Source organism: Salvelinus fontinalis, chromosome 34, assembly GCF_029448725.1.
Source record: "Salvelinus fontinalis isolate EN_2023a chromosome 34, ASM2944872v1, whole genome shotgun sequence".
Lineage (NCBI taxonomy): Eukaryota > Metazoa > Chordata > Actinopteri > Salmoniformes > Salmonidae > Salvelinus > Salvelinus fontinalis.
Genome location: NC_074698.1, coordinates 12837045 through 12850760, shown reverse-complemented (window position 1 = coordinate 12850760; position 13716 = coordinate 12837045). Strand labels below are relative to the sequence as shown.

General features: G+C 44.7%; 2 protein-coding genes across 2 annotated transcripts; both read left to right on the top strand.

Annotated features, from left to right (window-relative positions):
* LOC129833149 (membrane primary amine oxidase-like) lies at positions 1–3413 on the top strand. Its single transcript, XM_055897482.1, has 4 exons — positions 1–1651; positions 1865–2150; positions 2255–2387; positions 2513–3413. Exons 1-4 carry the CDS (start codon positions 79–81, stop codon positions 2795–2797), a joined length of 2277 nt encoding a protein of 758 aa, XP_055753457.1. The 5' UTR covers positions 1–78; the 3' UTR covers positions 2798–3413.
* A 5451-nt stretch (positions 3414–8864) lies between these two features.
* On the top strand, positions 8865–11815 carry LOC129833158 (glucose-6-phosphatase catalytic subunit 1-like). The gene is made up of 5 exons (XM_055897510.1): positions 8865–9277; positions 9501–9610; positions 10493–10598; positions 10739–10854; positions 11072–11815. The coding sequence occupies exons 1-5, from the start codon at positions 9060–9062 to the stop codon at positions 11578–11580; spliced, it is 1059 nt and encodes a 352-aa protein (XP_055753485.1). The 5' UTR covers positions 8865–9059; the 3' UTR covers positions 11581–11815.
* The last annotated feature ends 1901 nt before the right edge of the window (positions 11816–13716 follow it).

Sequence of the window (13716 nt, the reverse complement as noted above, 5' to 3'; positions counted from 1 at the left end):
CCGAAATTCACTTGCGCGCCTAATCTTATTTCATGCTCGCAATCGCCTCCTCTATCCAGAACACCCCATGGTGTTTAGATGGTGGTTTTGAGAATGACTTCGTTAGTTAAATGGATATTGATACTCCTTGGCTTGATCTCAGTAATAGCGAATATTGTCATTGTATGTCTTTACTCAGGTAGGCTGCCCAAATGCTCCTCGAAGCCGCATCATGTTTTCAAGGGCAAACACAATGAACGCAGCGCGGTGTTTGCTGACCTGTCCGCCGAGGAATATCTCCAAGTCCGCGACTATATGAGTAATCAGAAAGACTTGGATATTTCTGTCAATGCGCTTACAAAGCCTTCAGGGAATTTTCTCTTCTTAATTGATGTTTTGTTGCCAAGGAAAGCCGATGCGCTTGGCTACCTAGATAACAATAAGCCCAAGCCGATGAGAGAGGCGACTGCGGTGGTTTTCTATGGCACCCTTGGGCACATTAAAGAATATGTGGTGGGACCTCTCCCCAACCCGACTTATCACCGCGATGTCACCGTTGAGAGGTATAAAGAAGAGTTGCCCATCAATGCGCGTACGGTCACCATTGGTGAATATGCACTTATTTTCAAGTTTATTAATGAAGAGGTATTTACAAAACTTGGTAAAATTGTGAAAGAAAGTTTTGATGTCAGTAAAGAGAAAACCCTGAATTGTTTCGAAGGCATGCCTCGGGGTGTCAAATCAGGAGAGAGACAGACATGGATATCTTTCTTTCGTGATTTGAGTGGGATGTACATCCACCCTGTAGGTTTGGAAGTTTTAATCAACCACGAAAGCACCAACGCGTCTCTTTGGAGTGTGAAGAGATTACTTTATAACGGACAGTACTTTGACAGTGTGGAGGATCTTATAAAACAATATGATGCCGGGACAGTGACTAAAATTGTGTATAAACCTGTCCAGAACTATGCATCACTCAAACCTAAAATTAAACCCACCGGTTTAAGCCCTCAGCAGTTTTACGCGCAAGGTAAACGCTTCAGTGTCAAGAATAATCATGTTATGTATCTCGAATGGAGTTTTGCGTTTGGTCTGAGTTCCCTCACCGGTATGAGAGTTTTTGACGTTCGTTTCAAGGGGGAAAGGATAGCTTATGAGGTTAGTGTTCAAGAGGCAATGTCAGTGTATGGTTCCATCACACCCGGCATGATTCTGACTAAGTTTTTGGACTCTAGTATCGGAATAGGGCGCTTTGCGCACGAGCTCGTTCGAGGCGTGGATTGTCCGTACGCGGCAACCTACATCGACACTTTCCGATACATTGACGTCAGTGCACCTCATAGATTCAGGAATTCAATTTGCCTTTTTGAGCACAATACAGGCCGTCCTCTCAGAAGACACTTCTCGGACTTTTTCAGCAATAGTTATGGAGGCATGGTTAACAGTGCCTTAGTTTTTAGGACCATTACGGCCATAGGTAACTATGACTACTTGTGGGACTTCATTTTTTACCAGAGCGGCTCTGTTGAGACCAAAGTGCATGCCACTGGATACATATCGTCATCTTTCAATGTTGATGGCAATCTCAAATACGGACACCAGGTGGCAGAAAATACTATTGGGAACATCCACACTCATTTCATCAACTTCAAAGTTGACCTGGACGTGTTGGGTAAGTGTGAACAATGCATTTGGCCTAGTATGAACCGGTGAAAGGTCAAGCACAGTTGTAAATGTTTTAAATGTCTTGTGGCCACTGAAGACCTGGTTTTAACCCCAGTTGGTTACATTGGTGCTGGACATGTCTCTGCAATCTTTCATTTCAATGATAGGATTATAACATGATCCAATAATTAGAATTTTGAATTGGGTTTCTGTACCACAGGGGTTGAGAATGTATTCCAGACCAAGGACATGAAGTTTATGAATGTGTCTTTACCCTGGATGCCGGAGCGCTATGCCATGGTTCCTCAGCTGGTGGAGGCACAGCTAAAGACTGAGAAGGAGGCTGCTCTCCGCTACGACACCAAGACGCCACGCTACCTTCACATCGCCAGCAACCGCACCAACCGCTGGGGCCACCAGCGTTCCTACCGCCTCCAGGTGGTCAGCTTCACCGGTGACAGCCTTCCAGAGACGGAGCCAGAGGAAAAGTCCATGTCTTGGGCAAGGTGAGGCTCCCTCCTCTCTCCTCCTGTCCTAATTCCCAAAACATAGGTTACAGGTAGACCAAAGGCAAAGCAGTTTGACCAACTTTTGCTATTTTATTTGACAGGTATAAAGTGGCCATCACTAAGCACAAAGACTCAGAGCAGACCAGCAGTAGCCTGTACAGTCAGAACAACATGTGGACACCAGCAGTGGACTTCAGCAAGTACATTGAGGATGACGAGAGCATTGAGAACCAGGTATGTTATTGATCTTATGGCCATTGTTCTTACATATATTTTACCCCTCTCTTGAGATTTGCACATTTTCAGGTCATTGATAAATGAAGGTTTGGTAGTCACCGAATTAGTGCTTTTTCGTCTAGGACCTGGTTGCCTGGGTAACCACCGGCTTCCTCCACATTCCTCATGCTGAGGACATCCCCAACACAGTTACCGTTGGAAATGGAGGCGGAGTGATCCTGAGACCACATAATTACTTTGATGAGGACCCGTCTATTCACTCTCCAGACGGGGTGTACATCAGTCCAGGGTCAGAGGGAAACTGTGAAAATAACAAGATGGCCTGCTTGGCTGAAGACGCATGCAGCCCAGTCATTGAACCCTTCACCTACAGTGGGTTTGAAGGGACCATAAAGTTTGAAGAGTGAAAAAAAGTCCCCAGTCCCAATCCTGCGTGTGCTCTGCGCTAAACACTTAAACACTTGTGAAAATGTGAATCTTGCCCAAGACAACATTTGAAATAACTAAGAAACAACATTGGATTTCTAACTTAGCATGGACTCTACAAGTTGTCAAAAGTGTTCCACAGGAATGCTGGCCCAAATTGACTCCAATGCTTCCCACAGTTGTTTCAAGTTGGCTGGATGCCTTTGGGTGGTGGACCATTCTTGATACACACAGGAAAGTGTTGAGAGTGGAAGCATCCAGCGGTGTTGCCGTTCTTGACACACTCAGGCCAGTGTGCCTGGCACCTGCTATCCTACCCTGTTCAACAGCACTTAAATCTTTTGTCTTGCCCATTAACCCTCTAAATGGTACACTCACTGTATATATTCAACTCAATACAGTATAGGTTTATATCTGCTCATTTGAATACTTTATCACTGCACTGAGGCTTTTCAATTCACTTTCGTCTGACCACTCTCTGTATGAGGAGGAAGCCGAAACTCTCCGTTGATTGTTTTGTTTATGTTTTTACCTTACACATAAGAAAGAATCTGTCTAGTTGTCTCTCCAAATAAAAATATGAATATTTGTTTCAAATGGGCTGGATCTCAGTTGTTTCCTGTTTTTTCAGTCTTTCTACTCCCCATGGTGTCTGCAGAGACCAGATCAAAGTGGGTGAATGAACTCCCCACCCCTCCTCACTTCATGGGTGTAAAGGTTGTCAATGTAGTTCTCCTCCTCAGACGAGGAGGAGCATGGATCGGACCAAGATGCCGAGTAGGAGGTATTCATGATTTTAATGGCAAACCAACAAACACTACAAATTAACAAAACAACAAACGTGACTAACCTGCAACAGTCCTGTGTGGCCCAAACGCTACCACAGGAAACAAACACCCACAAAACACCAGTGAAACCCTGGCTGCCTTAGTATGACTCTCAATCAGAGACAAACGATACACACCTGTCTCTAATTGAGAATCATACCAGGCCGAACACAAAACCCCACATAGAAATAGAAAACATAGACTGCCCACCCAACACTCACGCCCTGACCAATAAAGACATATAAAACAAGAGAAAACAGGTCAGGAACGTGACAATGGGAACGGAAGTTCTTGTTGTAATGCATTTTAATACATTGATAACTTTTTTTAACCTTTATTTAACTAGGCAAGTCAGTTAAGAACAAATTCTTATTTACAATGATGGCCTACACCGGCCAAACCCGGACGACGCTGGGCCAACTGTGCACCACCCTATGGGACAATCACGGCCGGTTGTGATACAGCCTGGATAAGAATGAACTTAACAAATTTAAACAGCACTGCAATTTATTTCCTGTAAACATGCATTTCTGTGGGGTTTGTTGCACAAGATTTTGGCATTTTTTTATGGCCATTGCGAGTCTGTAATTTCCCCCGTTGGATAACCCACAGATTTTGTAACATATCTTGGCGCCGCCTCCAATCCTTACAAAAGGTGACCTGAAAATGACCTCCTCTCCCTGGCCATCGTAAATTTTTGAAGGAATGTCCATGCAGCGAAGAGGCCTCTTTCGCTGAACTTTGTCCACATTCTGGAGTGATGGATTTCTGCTCCGGTGCTAAGTGCCTCTTAGACCTGTGTAGGCTGCTCAACACACACACACACACACACACACACACACACACACACACACACACACACACACACACACACACACACACACACACACACACACGCACACATGTCTACTCCCACTTGTGTTGCAAAACATCTGTTTGAATTTGACCTTCCACTTTCAATAAATTCCACTCAGACTGTGTAGACATTCAGTTACAGACCAGATGTTAAAGTGTTAGAACTGTGAGGGGAATGGATACATTGAATCAACACTGGAGTTAGTGGTGTCAGAGAAAACGTTCCTATGGAGATTACCACATCTGGGTTCGCATGATTTCAGTCAGACACTAAGGAAACGTTGGTTTGTCCTCCATTCTAATTAATGCCTGCAGGCTAGCTTGGTTAAAACAAGACAAATGAGTAAAAACCAAACACTCAGTAGAAAGCGAAGGAACTTCATTTGTCAAATTCCTAACTTGACTCCTGACACAGCAACCCCCCCCTAAATAAAGAGGAGATAACTGCATCTGTGTCACTGGTTTCAAACTCTCAGCTGCCTAGTGCTGGTCACCCCAACGTCCTCGCCATGTGACCTTCCTGCTCCACTAACCATATAACGGTCATGAGTCATGACCAGTAGACTGCTCCGGTTACTGGTAAGAACCCCCACACACTGATCTCAGTGGTAGACCAAAGACTGGTTGTCAGTCTCTCCAGAGGCACCTTCATTCTGGGAGTCACTCCCTTGGAGTTGAAAAGACTGCACCAAGATTACTAGACTTAGACTACGCAGTAAGAAGACTTGAATAGAGGAATATACACAGGATAGCCTATAGCCCACATAGAAAGATAACATACAACATTAGATCAAATGCTGGCCAGATAAAACCACACATATTTAGCTATTTACCTGAGTACACTTGAGTTTGATTTTCATTTCATAATGAAAGACCCATGCACAACTATTAGGTATCTTCAACCATGGGAAATGTTTTTCTTTATGGCAACAAGAAAATCTAGCAAAAACTACTCAATGTCAGGGTCTCTTGGTTCAGGGCATACTGTAAGGAGTCTGAACAGACTTGGGAAAGTATGTTGGAAGTTTCTATAAAGAACCTTACTGTCATAACAAGACTGTTTATCATTTGGATTCTCTTGGCAGACTGCCTGGTGAGACATCGATAGCAACATGGGTGTCACATACTATAACTTCATCTGTCTATTCTCAAGGGCAATAGATGGAAAGTTGCCTATAAGTTGAGGTTCCTGATAGTATAGTACAACACTTCATTTGATCCTGTAGTCCTTAATTAGTCTAGTTTCTCTTTCAACAACAACTTCTATAACAGATGTATAAATGTTGAACAGACCAGATGACTTTATAAACAAAACCTCAACTTTATGGCTAAATTGTATTGTGTAAACACAGTGATGTTATTTTAATACGCTAATCTATCTGACGCAGCACATCAGATGATTGTTTATTCAGTATTTCAATGTGCTTGTACCCGTCCCTATTAAAATAAACCATAAATGAAATTAAATATAGGCCTATGCATGGTGTGAGTGTAATGGGTACGTGTTGGTGGCAGGGAAGTCAGGCGCAGGAGAACGAACTTGGTATAAATGGAGTTGTTAAATAAGTGCTCACAAAAAACTCCAAAACCAAAATATACAAAAATAATAAAAATGGGTACAAAACCCGTTGCGCACCAATACATAACTAGCACAAACAGACAATCAAACAATCTCCGACAAGGACATGAGGTTAAACAGAGGGTAAAATACACAACATGTAATTGATGGGATTGGAACCAGGTGTGAAGGAAGACAAGACAAAACCAATGGAAAATGAAAAATGGATCAGTGATGGCTAGAAGGTCGGTGACGTCGACAGCCAAACACCGTCCGAACAAGGAGAGGGACCGACTTCGGCGGAAGTCGTGACAGTGAGACCCCCAGTATTTGACTACCCTTTGGAACTTCCTCAAAGGTAAGCCTCTCCAACTGATGAAAGACAGAGTCCAGAAACTCAGGGAGGAATCCAAAAATCTCCCATTGACATCAATGCATTATTTCCGCAAAAGTCTGAGCCTTGTGATTCCCTGGTGCTAAAAGTCTCCAGTAGACCATTATCCTCTTTTTATAACGTGGTGAACAACAGCAACACCACACAATGTAATGAACGCATGGTGACCTGCACAGGTTTCCTCTCTAATGCATCATGCATCCTCACATTTGTGATGAATGTGTTGGGGTTGTCTGTAATCATTAACTAATAGACCTGGTTTGGTCATAACTCACAGTCCCAAACAGCCACAGCTCAGAGGCCTGATCTCCATACAAAGCAGACAACCATTGGCTGAACATTCAATATTTGGACAACTGTGTGTTTTTCTCTAGTTTATCAGCACTGTCCACTGGGACAGATGGTACATTGGTGTGCAGGGCAGTGATGTTGGTGATGTGGTCTATGGCAAGGATATTATTGGTGATGGAGTGCCCGGTTTAACCTCTGTTTTAACTCTGTTTATTAAGCCTGGTTAAAGCACTCTGGTAATCAACATGGCGCAATTAAGACAATTGCCTTGTTAATCACGGACGTATTTGTGTAGACATAAACAAGAGGCTCTTGACTGAGTTAACATCTTCACAGTTACATGTTGCATAGCAGAGATCAGCCACAGTTAATGGCCTCCTTGAGTTGCAATCTCACACCAGTAGCAGTCCCTTAGCTGGCTAGAAAATATTAATAGGTTTGTAATGGATTTACAAATGTTACATGAATAAATATCGCAAAAATATGTCCTATTATAACGTCAGGGAAGAGTTCAACAAAACACACTTAGATCATGCATCTCTCACCTGGTTTCCCCCCTCCCCACCCCAATCACACGTTCACTTGTCTCCCCCCTCCCTGAACGTGTTTCTCAAGGGAAAGCCATCCGCTCCGTTAGTGCAGTTGGAGGGGTGGGGGACGGACATGACATGGGAATTGTAGGATGTGTGTGTACGTGTGGTGGGCTGCACAGTGGGTCCATGCTAGTGTTATTTTTAGCTCCCTGGGGAAGATTATGGTTTGTGGAGCAAACAACTGCAGCAGCAGGCAAGGAACAGGCCTAATGTCTGTCAGCCGGCCACGGCCAGATAACATATCACCTTGGAAACGTGTGCTGGTTGGAGGGTGGTGGCTGGGAACACTCAGCTAGAAGTAAATACAGATCCTCTCCTCCTCCCCTCCTCTTCCCTCCTTCACTCCCCTCCATGCCTACCCTCACTAAACGAGGCTACACTCTTTTCCATCAATAGCTCTGTGTGCCTGTCCAGTGTGGGTTTTTCCATATTGTCCTCTTTTTTCCCCCTCCTCCTTTGGCCTTCAGAAACACATGCAAAGTAGTATGTCCTGGAAAAGTCCTCTTTCTTAACATGGTTAACCATACACTCTTAGAAAAAAAGGAGCTATCTAGAACCTAAAAGGGTTCTTCGGCTGTCCCCATAGGAGAACCTTTTTTGGTTCCAGGTAGAACCGTTTTGGTTCCAGGGAGAACCCTTTTGGGTTACAAGTAGGACCCTTTCTACAAAGGGTTCTACATGGAACCCAAAAGTGTTCTACATGGAACCAAAAAGGGTTCTCCTATGAGGACAGCCAAAGAACCCTTTTGGAACCCTTAGAGAGTACATGTAGTTTAAAGCAGTCATTGAATGAAATAAGAATGATGGATCAATGAGACATTGAGGGATAATGAACTCTTGAAAGGAGAAATCCGTCAGCGATTCATTGGCGCTTATATTGAACCCATACTCTTGTTATTGTTCAACTCCACTAAGACCATAAGAGGGCAATCAGGCGGCGGGGGAAAAAGAACACCTCGCATTTACTTCATCTGGTATCTACTCACTCTGAGCTCTCAACAGGGCAGGGAGCGATAACTGGAGGAGCAGCCCCTGCACATGCATGACATGTGACAGTGGTGATGAGTATGTGTGCATGCATATGTCTTTCAGTGGAGGCTGGTGGGTGGAGCAATAGCAGGACGGGCTCATTGTAATGGCTGGAATGGAATTAATGGAATGGAGTCAAGCATGTGGTTTCCATATGTTTGATGTTTGATACCGTACCATTGATTCCGTTCCAGCCATTACAATGAACCCGTCCTCCTATAGCTCATCCCACCACGTGCGTGCATGTGGGTACGTGCGTGCATGTGGGGGGGGGGGGGGGGGGGTGTTTCCAGCAATACCACACCACAGGTAGTCCCCATGGTGATGCACTGACCAGCTGCCTGCAGTGCAGTCAGTCATGATGTAATGTTTGTCCAGTTCTTTTCCCTCCTCACTCTCTCCAGTTCAAAGATCAGGCGTGGTGGAGTGACCAGGTGTTCACACAGGGTATAAAAGGGATGGCAGCGGTGACAGGCGGGCACTGGACAGACAAGCAGCACACACTACAAGGGCTGCACAGAGACCTCACACCTCTTGACTTTATCGGACAATACACACAGAACTATGGTACAGCCAGCGGGCATCTCAGCAGACACCTCTGCTCTTCTGACATAGGGTATCAGACACAGCAGCAGCTATAGACTAGTTGTCGTAACGTTAGTGTGACTGTCAGATACAGTGAACTAGAGAGCAGCCATGGACACCGTCCACGCCTATGGGGTTGGCACCACACGATACCTCCAGACTCACTACAGGGACACGCAGAGCTGGTTTCTGTTTGTTTCTATGGCAGCTGACCTGCGGAACACCTTCTTTGTCTTCTTTCCTGTGTGTTTCCACCTGCGGGAATCAGTGGGGGTCAAGCTGGTCTGGGTGGCTGTGGTGGGAGACTGGCTCAACCTTATCTTCAAATGGTAGGTGACTGCTAATACTAATACTAATCACAGTGCTCAGATGCTAAGATAAAGAATAACAATACAATATGTATATTTCCAGGATGAAAATAGTGCAGGTTCCGAATGTTTTAACTATGCTATGAGAACGATCCAACAGATGATCCCTCCAGTGCGTATGTTGCCAGACAGAGGAGGATTCAATATGTGATACATGATGTATTACTCTCTCATGTCTACACAGGATCCTGTTTGGCGAGCGTCCCTATTGGTGGGTTCAAGAGACTCCTTACTATGGCAACTCATCAGCGCCACAAATTGAGCAGTTCCCTATGACCTGTGAGACTAGTCCAGGTGAGTTCCTGTTTGTCTGCTGCTGGTGGCAAAACCACTTTCCCTTCTGGAGAATCCATGCAGTATATTCAACTCAAATGAATTAAACTCAATTCTTTTCTTTTCTTTTTTCTTTTTTAAATCTTTATTTAACTAGGCAAGTCAGTTAAGAACAAATTCTTGTTTACAATGATGGCCTACCAAAAGGCAAAAGGCCTCCTGTGGGGACGGGGGCTGGGATTACAAATAAATAAAATAAAAAATATAGGACAAAACACACATCACGGCAAGAGAGACAACACAACACTACATAAGAGAGACCTAAGACAACAACATAGCATGGAAGCAACACATGACAACACAGAATTGTAGCAACACAACATGGCAGCAGCACAACATGGTACAGTAGCAGCACAAAACAGGGTACAAACATTGGGCACAGAGAACAGCACAAAGGGCAAGAAGCTAGAGACAACAATACATCACACAAAGCAGCCACAACTGTCAGTAAGTGTCCATGATTGAGTCTTTGAATGAAGAGATTGAGATAAAACTGTCCAGTTTGAGTGTTTGTTGCAGCTCGTTCCAGTCGCTAGCTGCAGCGAACTGAAAAGACGAGTGACCCAGGGACGTGTGTGCTTTGGGGACCTTTAACAGAATGTGACTGGCAGAACGGATGTTGTATGTGGAGGATGAGGGCTGCAGTAGATATCTCAGATAGGGGGGAGTGAGGCCTAAGAGGGTTTTATAAATAAGCATCAACCAGTGGGTCTTGCGACAGGTATACAGAGATGACCAGTTTACAGAGAAGTATAGAGTGCAGTTCGATTCAGTTGGATTCCATTCATTTCACAAATTTTTTTTCAAGCAAAACTGTACTTGACAGCAGTTCTCCTCTCGCAGGAAGTCCGTCGGGTCATGCCATGAGTGCTGCAGGGGTTTACTACGCTATGATCTCATCACTCCTCACCATCCTCCTCAAGGGACATGGGTGTCACATCAAGAACTGGTAAGAGGACAAATTCTGTTGTTTATGTTGTTTCTCAGAGTTTATCCTCTAGACACAATTATCGAGATTGAATGATCCAACTCTGCTAAGTAGGTGACTGTGTGTCCTTCCCTGCGTGTGTGTGTGCGTGCGCGCATCAGGTGTGTCCGCGGGACCCTGTGGGCTGTCTTCTGGTATGTGCAGGTGTGTGTTTGCCTCTCCAGGGTTTTCATCGCTGCCCACTTCCCTCACCAGGTTGTCGCTGGGGTCGTCACAGGTCAGTGGAGAGCCCCAACTCTTATACCAAATTCTAAATCAAACCCTACACCCTACCCTGTTCAGAGGGTGAATGGGCAAGACAAAAGATTTAGGTGTCTTTGAACGAGGTATGGTAGTAGGTCCCTGGCGCCTTTGTTAGGTGTTTTCCCAATTGAGAACATGCAAGTGAAAGCTGTGAAAGAACTTCTATTTGACAAGCCTGTCCGTTTTCCTAGGCATCCTGGTGGCGGAGACCTTTGACCGGGTCCAATGGATCTACAGGGCTAGCCTGAGGCGCTACATCTACACCACCCTCTCCCTGCTCTCCTTCGCTGTGGGCCTTTACCTGGGCCTCAGGGGCCTGGGGGTGGACCTGCTTTGGACCCTGGACAAGGCCCAGCGCTGGTGCCAGCGGCCCCAATGGGTCCACATAGACACTACACCCTTCGCCAGTCTCCTGCGCAACACCGGCACTCTGTTAGGCCTGGGCTTGGGCTTGCACTCGCCCCTCTACGCCGAGGCCCGGAGAGTAGGCGGTGGCGCCACCTACAGGCTGGCATGCGTGGGCGTTACACTGCTGCTGCTCCACCTACTGGACTCATTCAGGCCACCAGCCCACACCAGGGCTCTGTTCTACCTGCTGTCCTTCTGTAAGAGTGCCACTGTGCCCCTGGCCACTGTGGGCATAGTGCCCTACTGCGTGGCCGGGGCAGCGGGACGGAACGGAAAGAAACACCAGTTTTGAACTAATTCAAACTTATTGTAATTCTGTGAGAAATACCCTTAAGGGACAGACAGAGGCGGACTGTCATAGGAGAAGCAGGAATGTTCACCCCAGTTGAAAGGGCTTGAAGGTCGGTCAGTAGACACTTGTTGCTGCATGAGGTGGATGTTTTATATTAGATTTTTTTTTCTTTTTTTGTCACATGCACAGATGTAGTTGCAGTGACAGTGAAATTCTTAAGCTCCGAGCTCCAGCAGTGCAGGTGTGAATGAAACAATAAAAAAATACAAATAATAATCATTATTATTATGTATACATGTATACAACGTGACAATGATAAATATAAATGTTCATTGGGTGTGGGCAGGGTAATTGTCCGTTGGGGCGGATAAAATGTCCATAGAGGGATCAGCTGTCGTTTTTCAATGGAAAAGTTCTGGTAACCTCACACAGTGCAGTGGTCATGGACAGGGCCTGCCCTGAGAAATTAGACAGCAATATAAAGCCGTTATTAGCTCACTACTTGGTTTTCTTTTTATATGATATGAGAGACAATTATTTTAAAATGAAATATATGTATTTTTTTATTGTGTACAATCCAGATTATTCATGTTCTATGAAACAGCCCTTTTTCCTGTAAATGCCCTGTGATTTGTAATACCCAATGCCACATTTTATTTGACTATCAAATAGCATAACTAATAATTACTTACTGTAGATAGAACACAGTTCATTTATTTGTTATCGCTCTCAGCCAGAAAAGCCTGTGGAGGATTCAGTCTTTAGATTGTAAAATCAAGAAGCACCCCAATCGGTTTCTTGTCTTCATGAAATATTGTTATAGGGAGAGAAGGAGGGTGAGCATAGAATTACATATATACTTAACAAAAATATAAATGCAACAAAGTCTTGGTCCCATGTTTCATGAGCTGAAACCAAAGATCCCAGAAATGTTCCATACGGACAAAAAGCAGATTTCGCTCAAATGTTACGTACAAATTGGTTTACATCCCTTGTAGTGAGCATTTCTCCTTTGCCAAGATAATCCATTCACCTGACAACTGTGGCATATCAAGAAGCTGATTAAACAGCATGATCATTACACAGGGGGAGCGTGCAATTTAATGACTGCAGGAATGTCCACCAGAGCTGTTGCCAGAGAATTGAATGTTCATTTCTCTATCATAAACTGCCTCCAACGTTGTTTTAGAGAATTTGGTAGTATGTCCAACCGGCCTCACGACCGCAGACGTGTACTGCAGTCCGCCACGTGACCGACTTCAGTGGCAAATGCTCATCTTTGATGGCCACTGGCAAGCTGGAGAAGTGTGCTCTTCACGGATGAATCCCAGTTTCAACTGTACCGGGCAGATGGCATCGTGTGGGCGAGTGGTTTGCTGTTGGCAATTTTGTGAACAGAGTGGTGGTGGTAGGGTTATGGTATGGGCAGTCATAGGCTACGGACAATGAAAACAATTGCATTTTTATCAATGGCAATTTGAATGCACAGAGATAACGTGACGAGATCCTGAGGCCCATTGTCGTGCCATTCATCCGCCGCCATCACCTCATGTTTCAGCATAATAATGCACGTCCCCATGTCGCAAGGATCTGTACACAATTCCTAGAAGCTGATAATTTCCCAGTTCTTCCATGGCCTGCATACTCACCAGACATGTCACCCATTGAGCATGTTTGGGATGCTCTGGATTGACGTGTAAGACAGCCTATTCCAGTTTCCGCCAACATCCAGGAACTTCGCACAGCCATTAAAGAAGTTGCCACAATCAATAGCCTGATCAACTCTATGCGAAGGAGATGTCGCACTGCATGAGGCAAATGGTGGTCACACCAGATACTGACTGGTTTTCTGATACACGCCCCTACTTTTTTTTGAAAGGTATCAGTGACCAACAGATGCATATCTGTATTCCCAGTCATGTGAAAGCCATAAATTAGGATCTAATGAATTCATTTAAATTGACTGATTCCCTTATATGAACTGTAACAGTAAAATCTTTGAAATTGTTGCATGCTGCATTTATATTTTTGTTCAGTATTGAACTCTATAGAACTCGGTGTGAGTGAGACTTAGTAGTAAAGACAGAGTGTGTGGGGAGGGGAGATCAGTTACACAAGACTTCCCCAGCACTCTAT